The sequence below is a fragment of the Cervus elaphus genome, chromosome 24, assembly GCF_910594005.1.
Source record: "Cervus elaphus chromosome 24, mCerEla1.1, whole genome shotgun sequence".
Lineage (NCBI taxonomy): Eukaryota > Metazoa > Chordata > Mammalia > Artiodactyla > Cervidae > Cervus > Cervus elaphus.
Window position 1 is genome coordinate 24,041,593 of NC_057838.1, and position 19,200 is coordinate 24,060,792.

The 19,200-nt window shown below is 51.4% G+C and overlaps 1 protein-coding gene across 9 annotated transcripts in view; it reads left to right on the forward strand.

The window, feature by feature from the left end:
• DLEC1 (DLEC1 cilia and flagella associated protein) overlaps positions 1–19,200 on the forward strand; it is a 96,107-nt gene that overhangs the window by 74,799 nt on the left and 2,108 nt on the right. For 5 of the 9 annotated variants that reach the window (XM_043885811.1, XM_043885812.1, XM_043885814.1 and 2 more), the window contains 14 exons: positions 10,029–10,182; positions 10,636–10,746; positions 11,661–11,791; positions 12,221–12,412; positions 13,339–13,409; positions 13,866–14,017; positions 15,734–15,852; positions 16,345–16,415; positions 17,116–17,318; positions 17,404–17,511; positions 17,610–17,735; positions 17,814–17,908; positions 18,053–18,137; positions 18,242–18,451. In XM_043885811.1, the coding sequence (XP_043741746.1) occupies positions 10,029–10,182; positions 10,636–10,746; positions 11,661–11,791; positions 12,221–12,412; positions 13,339–13,409; positions 13,866–14,017; positions 15,734–15,852; positions 16,345–16,415; positions 17,116–17,318; positions 17,404–17,511; positions 17,610–17,735; positions 17,814–17,908; positions 18,053–18,137; positions 18,242–18,451 (1,828 nt within the window). Of the gene's footprint in view, positions 1–10,028; positions 10,183–10,635; positions 10,747–11,660; positions 11,792–12,220; positions 12,413–13,338; positions 13,410–13,865; positions 14,018–15,733; positions 15,853–16,344; positions 16,416–17,115; positions 17,319–17,403; positions 17,512–17,609; positions 18,196–18,241; positions 18,527–19,200 lie in introns of those variants that run through there. The other 4 variants (XR_006337505.1, XM_043885817.1, XR_006337506.1 and 1 more) reach the window with 4 other exon arrangements.

The window sequence follows — 19,200 nt, forward strand, 5'->3', positions numbered from 1 at the left end:
CAATGGTTTTTCCAGTAGTTGTCTACCCATGTGAGAGTGGGACTATAAAGAAGGGTGAGCACTGAAGAATTGATGCTTTCCAGTTGTGGTGCTGGAGAAGACTCTCGAGAGTCCTTTCAACTGCAGGAAGATCAAACCAGTCAATCCTAAAGGGAATCAACCCTCAGTATTCATTGGAAGGATTGATGCTGAAGCTGAAGCTCCAATACTTTGGCTGCCTGATGCGATGAGCCGACTCATTGAAAAAGACCCTGATGCTGGGAAAGATTGAAGGCAAAAGGGGAAGCGAGTGACAGAGGATGAGATGGTTAGATAGCGTCATTGACTCAGTGGACATGAATTTGAGCAAACTTCAGGAGATAGTGAAGTGCAGGGGAGCCTGGCGTGCTACAGTACATGGGGTTGCAAAGAGCTGGACTTAGCGACTGAACAACAGCAACAAAAATAGGTGGCATTTTAAATGAACGAAATACCATAGTGTTCTGCGTGGAACACACTGGAGGTTTTGAAGGTTATTAATGATATTCCCTCCCTCGTGCTCTTCTTCCTTCCCTCCTTCCTTCTTTTCTTATGGAAAATTTCTTAAATATATAAAAATGTTAATAGGATAGTATAATTGAACACTGGTGACCTTGGTCTGGAACAAGTTGGAACCGGGGCTTGGGTTCCCAGCTAGAGATTGAGCCCAGCTTGCATCGGTGAAAGCCCCAGATCCTAGCCACTAGAGTGACGAGGGCCCTGGTCCTTCATCTCTGAGAAAAGAATTTCCACAGAAATGGAAGGTAGTGAAGCAAGTAAAGTATTTAGTAAGAGAGTACAGTACATGTGGATAAGACACAAGAGCAGACTCAGAGGGTCCTGAGTTCCTGAGTCGTGCCCTCATGATGATTTGAGTTACTTTTATGGGGCGTTTCTTCTGGGTTTCCTGGGGCCGATCATTCTGATGTGCCTGGTTCATGTTTGGTGTATCTCAGGATCCTTCCATGTGCGTGCATGCATCTCTTTGACCTTCAAGGAACCTTTCTGCGCATGTGTGGTCAGGGAAGTCTCCTGACTTCAGGAATGAGAAATATGTGCTCTGGGCAGGGCTCAATGTCAGCTTAGCATCATTCCCCTTTGACCTTCAAGGAGCCTTTCTGTGCATGTGTGGTCAGGGAGGTCTCCTGACTTCAGGAATGAAAAGTATGTGGTCTGGGCAGGGCCCAGCCTCCTCTGTTAATTGTCCTGCTAGTCTCCTCTTGGAGTTTCAGTCCATAGGGAATAAATCTCCAGTTGCTTTACCCTCAGGGGGACCTATCTACCTCCTGTCTGATAATGAGCCCCTGTGTATCCATCATCTACCTTCAACAATTATCAAATCATTGCAAATACTGTATCATCCACATGCTTCATCCACTTCTTCCCACCCCTTCTCAAACTATTTTGAAGCATAATATCCATTTTCTTAAGTTGACCGGTGGTAATATTTTGCTTCTTAAACTGGATGGGGGTGGAACACAGATGTTCTTTTCATTATTATTGTTTTAATCTCTATATATATCTTTAAACTGTGTGTTTGTTTTGCACTTGTTTCGCCGTGTATCTTGTCATAAAAACACCTAACTGCTTGTTTTAGATCCTCATGAGTACTTGATGTATCCTCCAAAGAGAATGTGCCAGTGTATACTTTCACCTCCAGGCAGTGAGACTACCCATCACCCCAAACCCTCACAGTCACAGATATTTTCAGACTGTGCTTGAACCAGCAACAGGGGGAAAGTCCCAGCAGTGTCTCGTTCAAACGTGCTTTCCCACGACTACCATCATGGGTCTCATGCATACGTGCACACTCAGCTGTAACCGCACGGTTCCTCCTGGTCCTTAAACAAGATTAAGTCTGTTTTCTCCTCAGGGAGAATCAATGCCTTTTATTCTCTCGTCTCTGCTTATTTCCTTTCTTATCTGTATTCTTTCTTCTTAAAGGACCTTGTATTAGTCAGAATATTTACAGTTGCACGTGATGGAAATATATCAGTTTAGGCAGGAAAGGGGAACCATTGGCTCACATACCTGGCCATTCCTGCCCTGCCAAATCCAGGGGCGCCAGCCTCTTGTCTGGGCTTCTACTTCTTGCTCCTTCTCCACCCTCCTTCCCTCTTCCTGCATCCATCCTTCCACACAGCTTCTCTCTCTCTGTTGGCTGTTCTCTCCCGTATTGGCCACAATTCCTCAGGGAAGGGGGCCACTTAGAGCTCCAGGCTCACGCACTCCCAGCTTAATAGCCTCCATGAAAAATGAAATCACTTTCCCCAGAGATATAATCTGATTGGATCTCTCTGGTCCCCGCCCCCCCATACACCTCAGTGGGGAGAATCTGGCTCCAAAAGAAGCACTGGGAGAGCTTGCTGGACAGTAAAAACAGTAGCTACCATAGTCCAGCTGGATCTGTAGTGCATGTATTTAAGCATCTCCTTGTATACTCTCTCTTGGGGTTTTTTTCCTCACAGGGATATGTCCTTGGCCCTGCAGATCACTAACTAGGTCTCTGATGGATGCCCCTGTTCCAAGCTCTTTTGTTTGTGAAGTGTTCCTTTTCTGTAGCTATCTGTTCAGTTCAGTTCAGTTGCTCAGTCGTATCTGACTTTTGCGACTCCCATGGACTGCAGGATGCCAAGCTTCCCTGTCCATCACCAACTCCTGGGGCTTACTCAAACTCATGTCCATTGAGTCAGTGATGCTATCCAACCATCTCATCCTCTGTCATCCCCTTCTCCTCCTACCTTGAATCATTCCCAGCTTCAGGGTCTTTTCAAATGAGTCAGTTCTTCACATCAGGTGGCCAAAGTATTGGAGTTTCAGCTTCAGCATCAGTCCTTCCAATGAATATTCAGGACTGATTTCCTTTAGGATGGACTGGTTGGATCTCCTTGCAGTCCAAGGGACTCTCAAGAGTCTTCTCCAACACCATAGTTCAAAAGCATCAATTCTTCGGTGCTCAGCTTTCTTTATAGTCCAACTCTCACATCCATACATGACCACTGGAAAAACCATAGCCTTGACTAGATGAACCTTTGTTGGGAAAGTAATGTCTCAGCTGTTTAATATGCTGTCTAGGTTGGTCATAACTTTTCTTCCAAGGAACGTCTTTTAATTTCATGGCTGCAGTCACCATCTGCAGTGATTTTGGAGCCCAAAAAAATAGTTTGTCACTGTTTCCATTGTCTCCCCATCTATTTGCCATGAAGTGATGGAACCAGATGCCATGATCTTAGTTTTCTGAATGTTGAGTTTTAAGCCAACTTTTTCACTCTCCTCTTTCACTTTCGTCAAGAGGCTCTTTAGTTCTTCTTTGCTTTCTGCCATAAGGGTGGTGTCATCTGCATATCTGAGGTTATTGATATTTCTCCCAGCAATCTTGATTCCAGCTTATGCTTCATCCAGCCCAGTGTTTCCCATGATGTACTCTGCATATAAGTTAAATAGGTAGGGTGACAATATACAGCCTTGATGTATTCCTTTCCCAATTTGGAACCAGTCCGTTGTTCCATGTCCAGTTCTAGCTGTTGCTTCTTGACCTGCATACAGATTTCTCAGGAGGCAGGTCAGGTGGTCTGGTATTCCCCTCTCTTTCAGAATTTTCCACAGTTTATTGTGATCTGCATAGTTAATAAAGCAGATGTTTTTCTGGAACTCTCTTGCTTTTTCTGTGATCCAACGAATGCTGGCAATTTGATCTCTGGTTCCTCTGCCTTTTCTAAATCCAGCTTGAACATCTGGAAGTTCACGGTTCACATACTGTTGAAGCCTGGCTTTGAGAATTTTGAGCATTACTTTGCTAGTATGTGAAATGAGTGCAATTGTGCGGTAGTTTGAGTATTCTTTGGCATTGCCTTTCTTTGGGATTGGGATGAAAACTGACCTTTTCCAGTCCCGTGGCCACTGTTGAGTTTTCCAAATTTGCTGACATATTGAGTGCAGCACTTTCACAGCATCATCTTTTAGGTTTTGAAATAGCTCAGCTGGAATTCCATCACCTCCACTAACTTTGTTCATAGTGATGCTTCCCAAGGCCCTCTTGACTTCACATTCCAGGATGTCTGGCTCTAGGTGAGTGATCACACCATCGTGGTTATCTGGGTCATGAAGATCTATATTTTGTATGGTTCTTCTGTGTATTCTTGCCACCTCTTCTTAATATCTTCTGCTTCTGTTAGGGCCATACCATTTCTGTCCTTTATTGTGCCCATCTTTGCATGAAATGACCCCTTGGTATGTCTAATTTTCTTGAAGAGATCTCTAGTCTTCCCCATTCTGTTCTTTTCCCCTATTTCTTTGCATTGATCACTGAGGAAGGCTTTCTTATCTCTCCTTGCTATTCTTTGGAACTCTGCATTCAAGTGGATCTCTCTGTCTGTCTGTTACTGTCTTACAAAGCCCTCTTAAGTTACCCCAAGGGAACTTTGTGTTTCCTCACATTTTGGTTTGGAATCCTTCAGTCTTGGGTTTTTCTTCTACATCTCATAATCCTTGGCTGCCCACTTCTGCCTTTCTGGAGGAGGAAGTTGGTTTGCATATAGAGCTGGTGGTATCAGATTCCTCTGGGTAAGTGGGTGTAGGAGTGGAGGGCGTCCTCCTCCCAGGACTGAAGTGTGTGTGAGTACCCTCAGGGCTTCCAGAATAACCTTAGAGGAAGGGGTCTTTGAGAACAACAACGCAGGACAAGCAGTCAAGGAAACCCACTCTGGACAGCTTCACGAGTCAGTCCCTTCCTTCCTTCATAAACAAGATCTTTTTGGTCGTTCTCTGTCTAAAACAGGTTGGAGGCCCAGTATTATTGCAGGATCTGCAGTGACCTCTCTCCAGGGCCACATCTACATTCTTCATTGAGAGTAGGGGTGGGGGAAATCCTGCTGCAGGATTTACCAGTCTTCCACAGGCACGATGCCTGAGCTCTGGGAGCTAACCTAGCTGAACCAGCTGCACTAATCTCCCAGCACTCCTTGGGGTATACCTCCCTGCTCTCTCCCCTCAGCCCACCCTGCCCTGCCTACTGCATCAAGGGATCTCTGCTTGGCCTTCTCCAGGGGTCTTAAGTAATAGTTTTGTTCTCTGTTTTATCACTTAGTCTGACTACACCCTTTCTTTTAGTTTTTTTCTCATTGGAACAGCATTATATTCGCTTCCTTGTTCTGTGTTCAAAATTTTTCACAAATAGGTCATGATATTAACATTATAGTATATCTCATTATAATAATGATACATGGGACAAATATGATAGCTGTCAATCCCAGCCTACTGTCCATCCTTCTCCCCCCTGCTCTCCTACTTCTTCTCTTCCTCAGCCATACTTGTGACCATCTCTCCTTTAATGGTGGACTTCCCTGCTGGCTCAGTGGTAAAGAATCCGCCTGCCAATGTAGGAGACATGGCTTCGATTCCTGGGTCAGGAGGATCCCCTGGAGAAAGAAGTGGCAATCCACCGTAGTAGTCTTGCCTGGAAAATCTCATGGACAGAGGAGTACAGTGAGCTACAGTCCTTGTGGTTGCAAAAGACACAACTTAGCAATTAAACAACAACAGTTCTTTAATGGTACTCATCCTGGTGTATGTGAAGTGATATTTCACTGAGGATTTGATTTGAATTTCCCTTATGGCAAATAATGCTTAGCATCTTTCAGGAGCTTACTGGCCACTTGTAGATCCTCTTTGGAGAACTCAAGAGAGAACTATCTCTTGAGTTCTTTGCTCATTTTTTAAAAATAGGGTTATTTGTCTTTTTGTTACTGAGATGCAGGTATTCTTTCTTTGTTTTAGGTTAAGTGTTCTTTTTATATACATGTCTCTTACCGTTTTCAAATATTTTCTCCCATTCTGAGAATTGTCTTTTCACTGGTTTTGTGTGTGCGTGTGTGTGATTTACTCATTTGTTTTTGACTGCGCTGGGGCTCCGCTGCAGCGCACGGGCTTTCTCTCGTTGCAGCGAGCGGGGGCTACTCTGAGCAGTGGCTCAGGCTGCTTACTGCAGTGGCTTCTCTTGCCGCGGAGCACAGGCTCTGGGCACGTGGGCCCACAGGGGCTTAGCTGCCCCAGACCAGGGATTGAATCCATGTCCCCTGCATTGGCAGGCGGATTCTTAACCTGTAGACCACCAGGGATGTCCCTCTTTTCACTTTCTTGATGGTGTACTTTGAAGCACAGAAGTTTTTAATTTTGGTGAATTCCCAATTTATGTATTTTTCTCTTTTGTTGCTTATGCTTTTGGTGTTATACCTGTGAAACCATCGCCTAATGTCAGAAAGATCTACTCACATGTTTTCTTCAAAGAGTTTTATAGTCTTAGCTCTTATTTTTAGGTCTCTGATCCATTTTGAGTTAGTTTTGAAATCAAGAAGTATGAATTCCCCAACTTCATTTCTCTTTCTCAAGATTGTTTTGGCTATTCTGGGTCCTTTGAATTTCTATATGAATTTTAGAACCAGTTTATCAATGTCTACAAAGACCTAGCTGGGATTTTAATAGGGAGTATATTGAATCTGCATTCTGGTCTGGGGAGTATTGCCCTCGTAACAATATTCAGTCTTCCCATCCTTTAACAGGAAATGTCTTTCCATTTATTTAGGTCATTTTTCATTTCTTTCAGTGATGTTTTGTCATTTTCAGTGAATAAGTCTTATACTTTTTTGTTAAAATTATTTCTAAGGATTGTGTCATTTTCGATACTTTTGGAAATGGATTCTTCTTAATCACACTTTATGATTATTCATTGCTAATGTGTAGAAATACAAATAGTTTTTTGTATTTTGACCTTGTACCCTACAACCTTGATGATGCGTTACTTCTAATGGTTTTCTAAATAGAAGATTGTGTCATCTGCATTTAGAGATAATTTTACGTCTGCCTTTCTTTTCTTTTTCCTGCCTAATAGACCTAATAATACTCCAGTTCAGTGTTGAATGGAAGAGACAAGAGTGGGAATCCTCACCCTGGTTCTAAAATATACAGAAGAAGTTAATGTCTGCATTGAACAAAATGTTATATATTTTTTAAAAGTGGACATCCTTACCTTGTTCCTGATCTTAAAAGGAAAACAGTCTTTACCTTTAAGTCCAATATTAACTGTAGGCTTTTTGTAGGTGTCCTTTATCAGGCTGAGTAAGTTTCCTTCTGTTCCTAGTTTGCTGGTTTTCCTCATGAAGGAATGTTAGATTTCATTGAATGTTTTTTCTGCATTGTTTGAAATGACCATGTCCTTTGTCCTTTTTTTAAAATTAATGTAGTATTTTACACTGATTTTTGTACTTTAAGCCCAAAATTTTATTCATTTGACTTCTTGCTTATTTAGGAGTGCGTTGTTTAATTTACACGTATTTTCATTTGTTTATTTACCTTTGGCCACACCGTGCAATCTGTGGGATCTTAGTTCCCCGACCAGGGATTGAACCTGAGCCCTCAGCGGTGAAAGCACAGAGCCCTAACCACTGACCACCCAGGGATTCCCTGTTCTGTCCACTAACTAAAATGAGGCATTGAAATCTCTAATCATTTTTTTTTGAACTTTCATTGGAATGTCTACGTTTCCAGTGTTGTGTTAATCTCAGGCGTACAGCAGAGGAATCAGTTACAGGTCCACCCACTCCGTTTCTTCGTTAGGTTCCTTTCCTCCGTAGGCCACCACGGAGTGCTGAGTGGAGCTCCGGTGCTCTCCGGCAGGTCTTCCTAGCCACCTGTTTCATAGATCATAGTGTCTGTGACAGGCACGCCTCCCAGTGTATCCCCCACCCCATCCCCTGGTAACCGGAAATCTGCTTTCTCCATTCGTGACTCTACTTTTGTTTTGCAAATAAATTCATTTGTAGTCTTTTTTTTTTCCAGATTTCACATATAAGCAATATCATATATTTTTCCTTCTCTGTCTGACTTACTTCACTCAGTAGGACAATCTCTAGCATCCATGTTGCTGCAAATGGCAGGATTTCATTCTTTTTTATGGCTGAGTAATATTCTCTTGTATGTACGTACTGCATCTTCATTCACTTCTCTTGATGGACATTTAATTCACTTCCCTGTCCTTTCTATTGCAAATAGCACTGGTGTGAACGTTAGGGTGCATGTATCTTTTTGAATTGTGGTTTTCTCCAGCCCAAGAGTGGGATTGCAGGATCATGTGGTAATTCTATTTTTAGTTTTTTAAATAACCTCCATACTGTGGCTATACCAGTTTAGTGGCTATACCACTATAGTGGCTATACCAGTCTACATTCCCATCAACAGTGTAGGCTGGTGGTCTCTCTTCTCCATACCCTCTCTAGCAATTTACTGTTTGTAGACTTTTTGATCATGACCTTTCTGACTGGTGATACCTCATTGTAGTTTTGATTTGCATTTCCCTAATAATTAGTGAATTATTTTTCATGTGCTTTTTGCCCAGCCATCTAATCATTATTTTTGAATGATCAATTTCTCCCTTCAGTCCTATCATTTTTTGCTTCGTGTATTTTGGGACTCTGTAGTTAGATGTTTGTATTTATAACTGCAGTTAAGCCTCATTTTCAAAGATATTTTACAGCTTTAACAGGGACAAGTTTTTTCTTATTTGATATTTTTTCTGATTTTTTGTTGTTGTTGTTGTTGCTTTTTTACTTTTTGGCTGCACCTTGCAGCATGTGGGATCTTCCCCCACAAGGACTGAACCGGCTCCCTCTGCATTGGAAATGTGGAGTCTTAACCAGTAGCCTGCCAGGGAAGTCCATTCTTATTTGATACTCTTGAAGATTGCCAGGGTGACTTAGGTGGCAGAGGTTTATTTGTCCTTAATTATTGAACAAAGTGAACAAGACTCAGAAATTTATGGCAAAAAAATGGATCCAGGGAGAAAGTTAAAAAGAAGAAAAGATAGCATGAAGACATCCTTGTGATGGACCTATTCTGTGTCTCGACTGTGGTGGTGTCGTGGGTATCTACATGTGATAAAACTGTGTAGAAGTAAATACAGATTAGTGCATGTCCACTTCATGGGGTCTGAATAAGACTGCTGGACCGTATCCATCTTGGTCTCCTGCTTGTGACATGGTGCTGTAGTTACGCAAGCTGTTACTGTTGGGAAATTGGGGAAGAGTACACTTGGATTCCTTTGTATTTTTTTTGTTGTTGTTACAGCTGCATGGGAATATACAGTTATTTCAAAATAAAAAATTAAAAGCAAAATACATGTTATCCCCATTCCTTACATAAGGAAAAAAATACCCTCAGACATATTTGGGTGGGTCTGTTTCTAGGTTTTCTACATTGTTCCATTGATTTATTGTGTATCTCTCTACCAGTAACACATTCCCTTGATTGAGGTAGCTGTATAGGAAGTCTTAATATCCAGTAATTTCCCACTTTATTAATCTTTTTAAAAAATTGTTTTAGTCTGTGTCCTTTATCTTTCTATATGACTTTTCAAATAAACTTGTCTATATCTACAAAAATCATGGCTCGGAGTTTGATAAGAATTGTGTTAAACCTAATAGATCATTTTTGGGAGAACTGACCTATATGTTGAGTCTGTTAATCTGTGATTATGATCTATGCCTCTCCATTTATTGTCATCTTCAATTTCTTTCATCAGTGTTTTTTAGTTTTCAGTGCACAGATTCTGTATGTGTTTAATTAGATATTTGTCTGTTTCAATTTTTTGAGCAATTGTAAGTGGAATTATACTTTTAACTTCTGTTCCTTGTTAGCCTGTAAACATGTGATTGAGTTTGGAATTCCCTGTGGTCCAGTAGTTAAAACTCTATACTGTTTCACTGCTGGGGGCTCGGCAGGTTTGACCCCTGGTTGGGGAACTACAAAATCTCACAAGCCACCCGGTGCAGCCAAAAAAAAATGTGATTGATTTTTATGTGTTGATTTTTAGCCCGTCACTTTGCTGACTCACTCATTAGTTCCAAGAGTTTTTAACATTATAGATTCTTCGGGATTTTCTACAAAGACTATCATGTCATCTGCACATGGGTAGGTTTTACTTCTTTTCTGATGAGTATGCCTTTTATCCCATGTTCCAGCCACATTCCTGTGTACGCTGAGGTGCAGGAGCCCTACGTGTACCTGCGGAGCAGCCAGGTGGAGGTCACCGACCTCTACCTGGGCGTGCCCACCAAGATGCCCATCACACTCGTCAATGGCACGCTCCTGCCCACCTGCTTCTGCTGGGGCAAGGTACATGAGCCCACTCCGTCGGGCCCCACCCTTGCAGCTCTCAACCCCAGAGGCCCATGTTGAAGGGCACCCTGCCCCCCAGACACCACCCAGAACAGATCACTGCCCCTGAGGGCCAACTCTGTAGCCTGCCCCGTGTACCAGGGGGGATGAGGCCACGTCTGCATGCATCAAAGCCAGCTACCCACTGTTCCCCATCACCCTGGGCCTCCCAGGGCAGCCTTTTGTTAAGTCCAGGGAACCCCCTGACAGGTGTGAGGTCCATCTAGCATGGGCAAGGAGAGGAGGAGGGACCTGTGGTTTATTCCCACCTGGGAGCGCTGTTCCCTGCTGGTCTCACTGAGGGCCCCCAGTCAGCCAGCCTCCCCAGAGCATGCAGCAGTCCTGATCCCTCTGTCAGGACCCAGGTCCATCCTGGAAGCCCAGCCCCTGACCTGCCCGTGTGTCTGCCAGCTCCTGGGGCTCCAAGCAGATGTCTGCACAGTGACAGTCTCCCCGAGACATGGCACGCTGGGCCCCAGCGAGGAGCGCCAGCTCAGCCTGGAGTTGACTGCGCATACCCTGGTGAGTGTGGAGCCAGGGGCTGCATTGCCCCGGGAGGCCCCGGCTGTCTGCATCCTTGCCAGCTGGGAGATCTGCCTCAGACCCCTGTCCTGGGCCGAAGCGGGGAGCAGATTTCTTGAACTGGGGTCTGGGGTTCCATTCCTGCTGGGCCTGCTCTCTTAAGAACACGGGGTCAGGAAGGCTGGAGCAGGCTGGGATAGGCCCTGAAACTCTTGAGCACCACCCTTAGCCCTCACCAGGCATCCTCTGTGGCACAGGCGGGCCCACCTTTCCACCTGCCCAGAGATGCCCCTGTGCTGGGTGCCCCAGGGGAGTCTGAGCAGTGCCCCAGTTCCTCAGAAGAAGGACACAGCTTCTCCTGGGTTCAGCCCACAGGAAGGCCATTGGGCGGAACGTGCTCAGTCCTTGGGGGCTTACCAGCTCTCCGTTTGCAGTTCTTGTGGAGAAAGCAGCTTCTTCCTCACAGGGACTCGCAGACCCAGGTCCCAGTACCTCTCGGGGAGCATGGGGACGTGGGGCTTGCTTCCACAGCGGAGCCTGAGCTCGACGGTCACAGATGAGTGGGCTCCGGCCTGGCCCAGAGCAGACCTCACGCAGGAAGGGTTTGACTTCTGTGATAGCAGCTTCATCGGAATCAATGTGCAGCTTCTCCCGAGATCTGCTTGGCGGGGGTCTCCTTCAGGCGGGCACGCCCAGATATCGAGTCACAGCCCGGAGCTCTGAGGAAGGGGCCAGGCCTCCTGAGGGTCTGGGGATGGTGGCCCATCGGAGGGGCTGGGAGCCCTTCCGCAGAGATGAGCCTGGACAAGGCCTTTGGGTTGAGCTGTGCCGCAGGAGGCCGCCTGAGGCCCCTCTGCCACGGCCCACCCGGGGTCTTACCCGCAGTGACACGCCCCCGGTGGCCTTCCCTGCAGGAAGCGGTGACCGACCTGGCCCTGCCTTGTGATGTGTCAGGCCTGAGGGAGCCATTGGTTCTGGGCATCTCAGGGAAGCCCCGGGGACTGCAGGTAGCCATCGGCGTCTCTAAGGAGGAGAGTGAGGACAGGTGAGCCCAGGGCCGGGCCTGTGGGCTGGGGCGGCCGTTCAGAGGAGCGGCCTCGCTGTGGAACCAGCCTCTTCCAGATGATTCCCGCAGCCAGGAGAAGGCCCCTCACGAACTCCGTGGGGAGAGATCCCCGACGCCCCATCCCTGCCCTCCGGGTGGTCGTTCTCCATATGCCAGGGGCCGGTGTCCATGGTGCGGCAGAACAGCAGGGGACGGGCTGTGGGCAGCTGGGCGACACGCGGCCTGCTCCTGGCCTGGGAGAGCTGGCGGCGGGGGACACCGGTCTTGGCAAGGAGGGTGCATCTGTGAGGTGGTGCTTTTAGGAGGGCTTAGAGCCTGGTTTCTGGGCAGCTGGGCACCCCCAGCCCGAAGTGGCTGGCCGGGCAGAGCTGAGGGTGGCACCTAACTGGTGCCCGCGCGCTTGGGCAGTGCTCCCAGCACAGAGCTGTGGCCGGGCCACCCCGAGACGCTCCTCCTGGACTTCGGCTCGGCAGTGCCCCTGCGGACCCGCGTGAACCGCCAGCTCTTCCTGACCAACTGCTCCCCGATCCAGACCCCTTTCACCCTCGAGTTTGAGTACTTTGGGAGCCCCGTAAACAGCCTGAGCCAGAAACCCAGCCCGTAAGTCGGGTTGTTTTCAGTGACTGTTCCCGGGGAGGTCGTAGCCGGGGGTTGCCCCGCTGGCCTCCGTGTGGCTTCGGTGGGTGTGAGTCGGCGGAGGAGGGTGTCCGCACGTAGATGTGGCCAAACGCAAGGAGTAGGGGGCCCTGCTTGCCCGCCTCCCAGGCCTCGAGAGGAAAGCGGGGTGTATGGCCCCTTCTGGTCAGCCTGGGCCGCCAAGGCGAGGGCGTTGGATAGACCAGGTAATCCTGGGGCCCTCGGATGAGGAAGAGGTTACTGTAGGTGGAGGCAACCGTGGGCAGAGGTGGAGTGAGGCACGTTGCAAAGCTGTAGCTTGAAATCAATCACATTGGAAGTATTTATATCCCAGAAGTTAGCTCAGCTTGCCGACACCCCACTGTAGACACCTCCCCTCAGGTCTCCTAAGGTAGGGGCAGTGGGGGGCAACTTCTGACTGCTGGGGGTGGGGGCTGCCACGAACAGTTCCCTAGCCATGAATGTGTCAACTGCAGAAAGTTAGCATGTGCAATGGCGGGATAGATGTCCGCAGGAGACTGGAGACGGCCTATTGCAGAAGGCTGGGCAAAGGTCGGGAGTCTGGACTGGGTCTGCATCCCGGGGTCAGCAGGGCACAGAGCCTGCAGGTCAGGGGTCCCTGCCCCGGAGCACTCCTCATTTTGTTGAGACTGGCAGGCAGCCTGCTGCTGAGATGCTTCAGGTGGTAGGGTGCCGAGGGAGCAAAGACCACAGGTGGAGGTGAAGAGGAGCCCTGACCGGCTCTCCACGGGAGAGAAGCAGGGCCACCTTCCTCTGCTGGGAACCCAGGGGTGGGGGGGGTGGGGTGTGCTGGTTGCCTGGGGAGATGGCTGAGGTCTGGGCAAGGGCCTGGATGGCTTGATGCGATTTCCATGTCCCCTCTTGTCAAGCCCCGACATGCCTCCCGCCCTGTTGAAGACGGCACGGATGCAGGAGCTCTTGGCCAAGCGCGAGCAGTGGGGTAAGAGCCCAAGCCCAGCCAGAGCAGGGTTTTGGGGGCCTTTGAGGATGTGGGCTACCTGCTGCAGGAAGGGGACCCTGGTGGTCCAGAGTCACTCCTCAGCGTCCTTCCTAGCCGAGTCCCTGAGATGGCCATGGCTTCCACCGAACAGCACCCCCTCTTTCGAACACGGCCACCTTCTTGCTAAGGAAGAGGGCCTGGCACAGGGTCTGGCTTTGATTTGGGATGGGTGGTGGCTGGTGGCTTAGGAGTGAGGGCTCCCACTTGGCCTCACGGCAGGTGAGAGAGGCCGGACCCTGGACCCCAGGTTTGCAGGAGGAGGGTCTCTTTCGGTGGACCAGGGAGAGACTGCAGGGAGGCTTGTCTGGTTCAATGCTTTGCTGACACTTGAGGGTTGGGACCTCCTTCCTGCCCAGGGCTGGGGGGCTGCATCCCAATTCCTGGGTCTCATTGCAGAGTTTATGGAAAGCATGCTGTCCCATGGGAAAGGAGCAGCCTTCTTCCCCCACCTCTCTCAGGGCATGCTGGGCGCCCACCAGAAGCTCAGCATCGACCTCACTGCCTGTGCCAACATGTGGGGGGAGTACTGGGATAGCCTCATCTGCACGGTAAGCGCGGGCGGGTGGCCTGGGGCACAGGGACCCCCACCCTGGCCCCCACCTGCAGGCTTGCTCTCCTCCAACACCCAGCCCTCAGCCTCACAGGTCTCACCAAGTAGAAAGGTGATGCCCGCTGAGCTTAGGATGGGCCTTTGCGTTGGCCAGCAGCCCTGGGATTCCTGCAGGAGGGGTCCCGTGAGCAGGAGAAGCACCCACATCTTTGCCCATGAGGTCCACCTGAGGCTGGGACCGCACTTAGGAGGGCTGAGGAGTCAGATGGGCTGCCTGCCCTGGCCAGAGTCTGAGATCCAGAGTGGGCAGTAAGTGTGGAGAGACAGCATGGCCTCCCAGAGCCACAGCCTCACCCAGGCCTTGGTGAGGCCATCGTTCATTCCCTGTCAGCCCATTCATTGACTCCGTCACTAAGCATGAACTGAGACCTTATATGTACAGGTTCCTGTGTGGTCCCCTGGACTGTGGGGGTACGGGGATGAATAAGAGAGCAGACCACGCCAGTAGGGAGCTCCTAGTTTAGGATGAAGGGGTGAAACATGTTCCAAGTCCTATGTCATTTAATTATCGCACAGATTTTCTTGAACTATTTAGTAAATTGGACAGGTGGGTTATGGTAGTTATCTGCTTTAAATTGTGCTCTGTCCAATGACAAAGGGTTGATCACCTTAATATACAAAGAGTTCTTAACTAACAATAAGAGGGGGTGGCACAAGCATCTCAAGGGACAAAGGGTCATAATAGGCAGTTCGAGAATGACAGCTAGAGATGGCCAGTGAACATGAAAACTGTTTCATCAGCACTGCTAACTACAGAAGTAAGGGGAAGACCGTGTGGTCCAGTGGTTAGGACTCCCCATTTCCATGGCAGGGGGCCCGAGTTCAGTCCCCGGTCTGGGAACTAAGATCCACAAGCTGCAAGACATGGCCACGAAAAAAGAAGTGAGAATTAAAGGCACCCTGAAATACTGGTTTTGTGAGATGAGCAAGGTTTAAAACTGTCGATGGAGGTGCAGGGAAGGGGGCTGCTGGGAAACATGTGCCGCCCTTCAGAGGCACTTGTGCAGGGCGCTGGGGACACACATTTAAAGTCACCCCAAGGAAAGAAGTGGCTACACGAACAGACAAGTTTCATATCAGGCTTATTTTTCTTCTCAGCACTGTTAATAATGGGGGGGGGGGGAGGCGGGGAGGAGACAGTGTAGACATGTGTCCACCAGGAGAAGATCGGATAAAACGTTAGGCTACATCCATACACTGGGATTCCCACAGCTAGTTAAACAATGCTGTAAACCTTCATTAGTAAAGTGTCGTGTGTGGTTAAAAGAAAAAAAGATTACCAAAACGAAAGCACGCCCAGAATGCCCCTCATGTATATCTGTGTTTTATGCACACAAGTCTGTCTAGACAGTTCTAACTGAAATACTAACAGTGAGTCATGCTGTGGGGTGGGATAGGATGATGGGTGAATATATAGTCTATGTTAAATTTTAAAAAATAAGTGATTTTGATTATCAGGGAAGATAATCATTATTTCCATTTAAAAGATGAAGAAATTTCATCCAAAGGGCCACAAGAGGCCAAAGACCATCAGGCTGGGAGACGAGTGGTCACACGTGGAGACCCTGGGCTGGCTGGAGGAGGGGATGAGGTGCCTCGGGGATGCGGTGGCAGCTGGGGACGAGAGGGACCGAGGATTGGTGTGTGTTTGCAGGTGGGAGACCTACCCCCAGCAGTCATCCCAGTGCACATGGTGGTGGTGGGCTGCCCCATCAGCTCCCAGAGGACCACCTACTACACCACTGACCAGGTCCAGAGGGAGCCTGTCATCAGGTACCGCTCCTTCCCACCTCCCCTCCTCTAACCCCTGGAACTCTTTGGCCTCCATCCCGGGCCGTCCACACTGACTCTTTGCTGTCCAGCTGGCCCAGGGCCACGTGGTGTCACCCAGCACGAAAGCCCCAGGCCAGGGCTTCCCTGGAGGAGAGAGGCCTCAGGGCCATGGCCATGATCTGCAGGTCTCAGAGGGCTCTGGGGGGACAGGAGTGAGCAGTCGGTGTGGCTCGAGGTCAGGGCTGCACTCGGGGCCCCTCACTGGGGTTTCTGTGGTTGGTCAGGGCGGTTGGAGAGTGGGGAGGGGGGTGACTGGGCTGCTGAGCAGCCCTGGGTCACGGTTCACTGGGGGGTCGTGTTGGGGTGGGCCCCCAGCCCTGGGGCTCTGTGACTCCGGGGTGAAGACAGCCCACTGTGGGCCTCCTCCCTGCCCTCCTCTCTGAGGTGAATCAGCCTGCGAGGCGTGCGCTGATCCCGGTCCCCTGCCTCCAGGTTTGGCACCCGGGTCTCCGGAGGAGACCCAGTCACCCGGATCCTTCGCCTGAATAATTCCAGCCCCTGTGGTGAGACGCTCATGAGAGAAATTGGGGCTCTTGCTACAGGCTTGTGCCAGGTGGGGGGCCAGGATGGGAGGGCAGCTGATGGCCCACAGCCTGGACCCGGGAGCCCAGGGGGCCTGGGGTACGGAGAGAGGGCCTCAGGGACTAAGGTGCGGAGTGGCCAAGCCGGTCAGGGGTCATCAGAGCCACTTCCACCTTGAGGCCAGGACTTGCCCTTGCCTGTAGGACCTGGTGTCTCCCACTGTGCCCGGGCCAGACGCCCGCCCTGGTCACATTCACTTGGCGTTGGACAGAACTTGCAGGGGACACCTTTTCCTTTCAGCCGGCAGCCCCTATGCTGCCTGCTGGGAGCTAAAGGGTGGAGGGGGAGAAGGCAGGGACTGCCCACGTGGGAGGGCCTGGGAGGTCAGCAAATAAGCCAGAAGGAAAAGCGGCTGTGGGGGGAGAGCGGGGGGAGGCCTGGGTTTGTGACTTGGACACGAAAGCTGGTCTGGGGATCCGGAGGACAAGGGGTGACGCAGCCGATGGCATGAGCCTGTAGGCTTAAAACAAGAATTGCCTGGAAGTGACATTGGGAAACGAGGCCCCCACTGGCCTCAGCCTGGGAGAACTGGTGGCCTCTGCGGCCTGCAGGGAGGGAGGCCCAGGCAGGAGTCGTCTGCTTTTCCTTACTCCTCACCCCTCTCCCCTGCATCTGCCCCAGACATCCGCCTGGACTGGGAGACCTACACCCCAGAGGACAGGGAGGACCGGCTACTGGAGCTGCTGGTGTTCTACGGGCCGCCCTTCCCGCTGCGAGACCACGCTGGGAACGACCTCCTGTACCCCGAGACCCCGGAGAGCAGCGGCTCTTCCTGGTCCCCAAGTCCCTCCGAGTCTGAGTCCAGCCACGGAGACACCCCGTCTGTGAGCAGGGGTGGCGGGTGGGCTGCTGGGCCGGGTCAGCGGGTCTCAAGCCCACGCTGAGCCTCAGCCACTACCTTGACCACAGGCCGAGGGCAGCTCCAGTGCCGGCGCCCCCCAGATCATCTCGGTCATCCTGCAAGGGCACGAGGGGGCGCCCTCTGACCACCTGTTCACCGTCAGCCCCAAGCAGGTGGTGAGTGGGGTGGGGCTGGGAGCTTCAGGGAACATCCCCCTGACCAAGGCTGGGGTGGGGGGGGGGGTGTGTCCAGCACTGAGGCTGCTGTCTGCCAGGTGGTCCCTGCGGGAGGCAGCAGCACCATCCACGTCTCCTTCACACCCGTGGTGCTGGGCCCTGACGTCCTGCACAAGGTGGAGTGTGTCGGCTATGCCCTGGGCTTCTTGAGCTTGGACGATGAGGTGAGTGCTCTGGGCCTGGGGAGGGCTTCCCCCCACCGCACCTCTCAGGACTCCAGTGATGGGGCCTGGGCTCGGTAGGTGGAGAGGGAGCTTCCGGGCCGGAGGCGCCGCCTGCAGGACTTTGCCGTGGGACCCATGAGGCTGGACCTGCACGGCTACGTCAGGCCCGCGCAGTGAGTCGGCAGGGCTGCCTGGACCGCCTCCTTCCCCTGCTGGGGACCAGCCCGGGCCATGGGGACAAGAGGATGGGCGCGGGAGGGAGGGGCGGGCCAGGGGTAGGTGAGGCCTGGAGGCCCATCCCGGGCTGTCGCCGGCAGGCTGAGCGTGGAGTGGGACTACGACGGCAGCATGGTGTTCGGGCAGCAGGCCAGCGACCTCATCCCGGAGCAGCCCTGCGCCGGGGTGAGTGTGCAGCCGCCCTGCCCTCCCGCGTCACCCGGGTGCCCCCCACCAGCCCTCCAGGGGCAGAGCCTCACAGTCTGAGCCCCCCTTCCTGCGGTTGCCAGGTGCTGAGCGAGCTGGTGACCACCCACCACCTGAAGCTGACCAACGCCACGGAAATCCCTCACTACTTCCGGCTCCTGGTCTCCAAGCCCTTCTCCGTTTCTCAAGTGGGGGCGAGCCGCCCCCGGGCCCCCGGCTGGAAGCAGGAGGGTGAGGAGGAGACGGCAGCGCGGGGCAGGCAGCTGGTGCTCCACCCACAGGAGAACATGCTGGTCAGTGGCACACACTCCTGGGCTGGGGGGCACCCTGCTCTCACGTCCCCGCATGTGTATGCACAGACAGCACGGCCACGCAGCACCCTCCCCGGGCTGCACTCAGACCCAGACCGGTAGTATCCAGGCCCGCCATGCCTTACACACTCAGGGGCCAGCTCCCAAGACAGACAGGTAGACAGGCAGACAAGACACCATCCAGTATGTGCACACACCCCCACCGTCCCACACACACACCCCCACTGTCCCACACACACACCCCCACCGTCCACCCCCCCCACACACCCCCACTGTCCCACACCCACATACGCATCCCCACCGTCCCACCCCCACACCCCCGCCGTCCCCCACACACATTCACACCCCCACCATCCCCCACACACATACACACCCCCGCCATCGCCCCCACACACACACCCCCACCGTCCCCCCCACACACACCCCCACTGTCCCCCCCACACACACACCTGTCACACACACATACACACTCCCACCGTCTCTCTCTCACACACACACACACACTCTCACTCTCCCACACACACCGCCCAGCACACCTTCTGCACAGGGGTCTCCACACGTAGATACGCCATCAGAGCCCACACACACTCCGGAGCCCTGGACACACCAGCCTGCCCTCACCCCCTCTGCCCACGTCCTGGTCCTGAGAGCACCACCCCATGGCACAGACCCTCCCCGCTCACCTGCCCTCTTGCAGGGTTTCACCACCGTCTTTCCATAAACATAAGGCA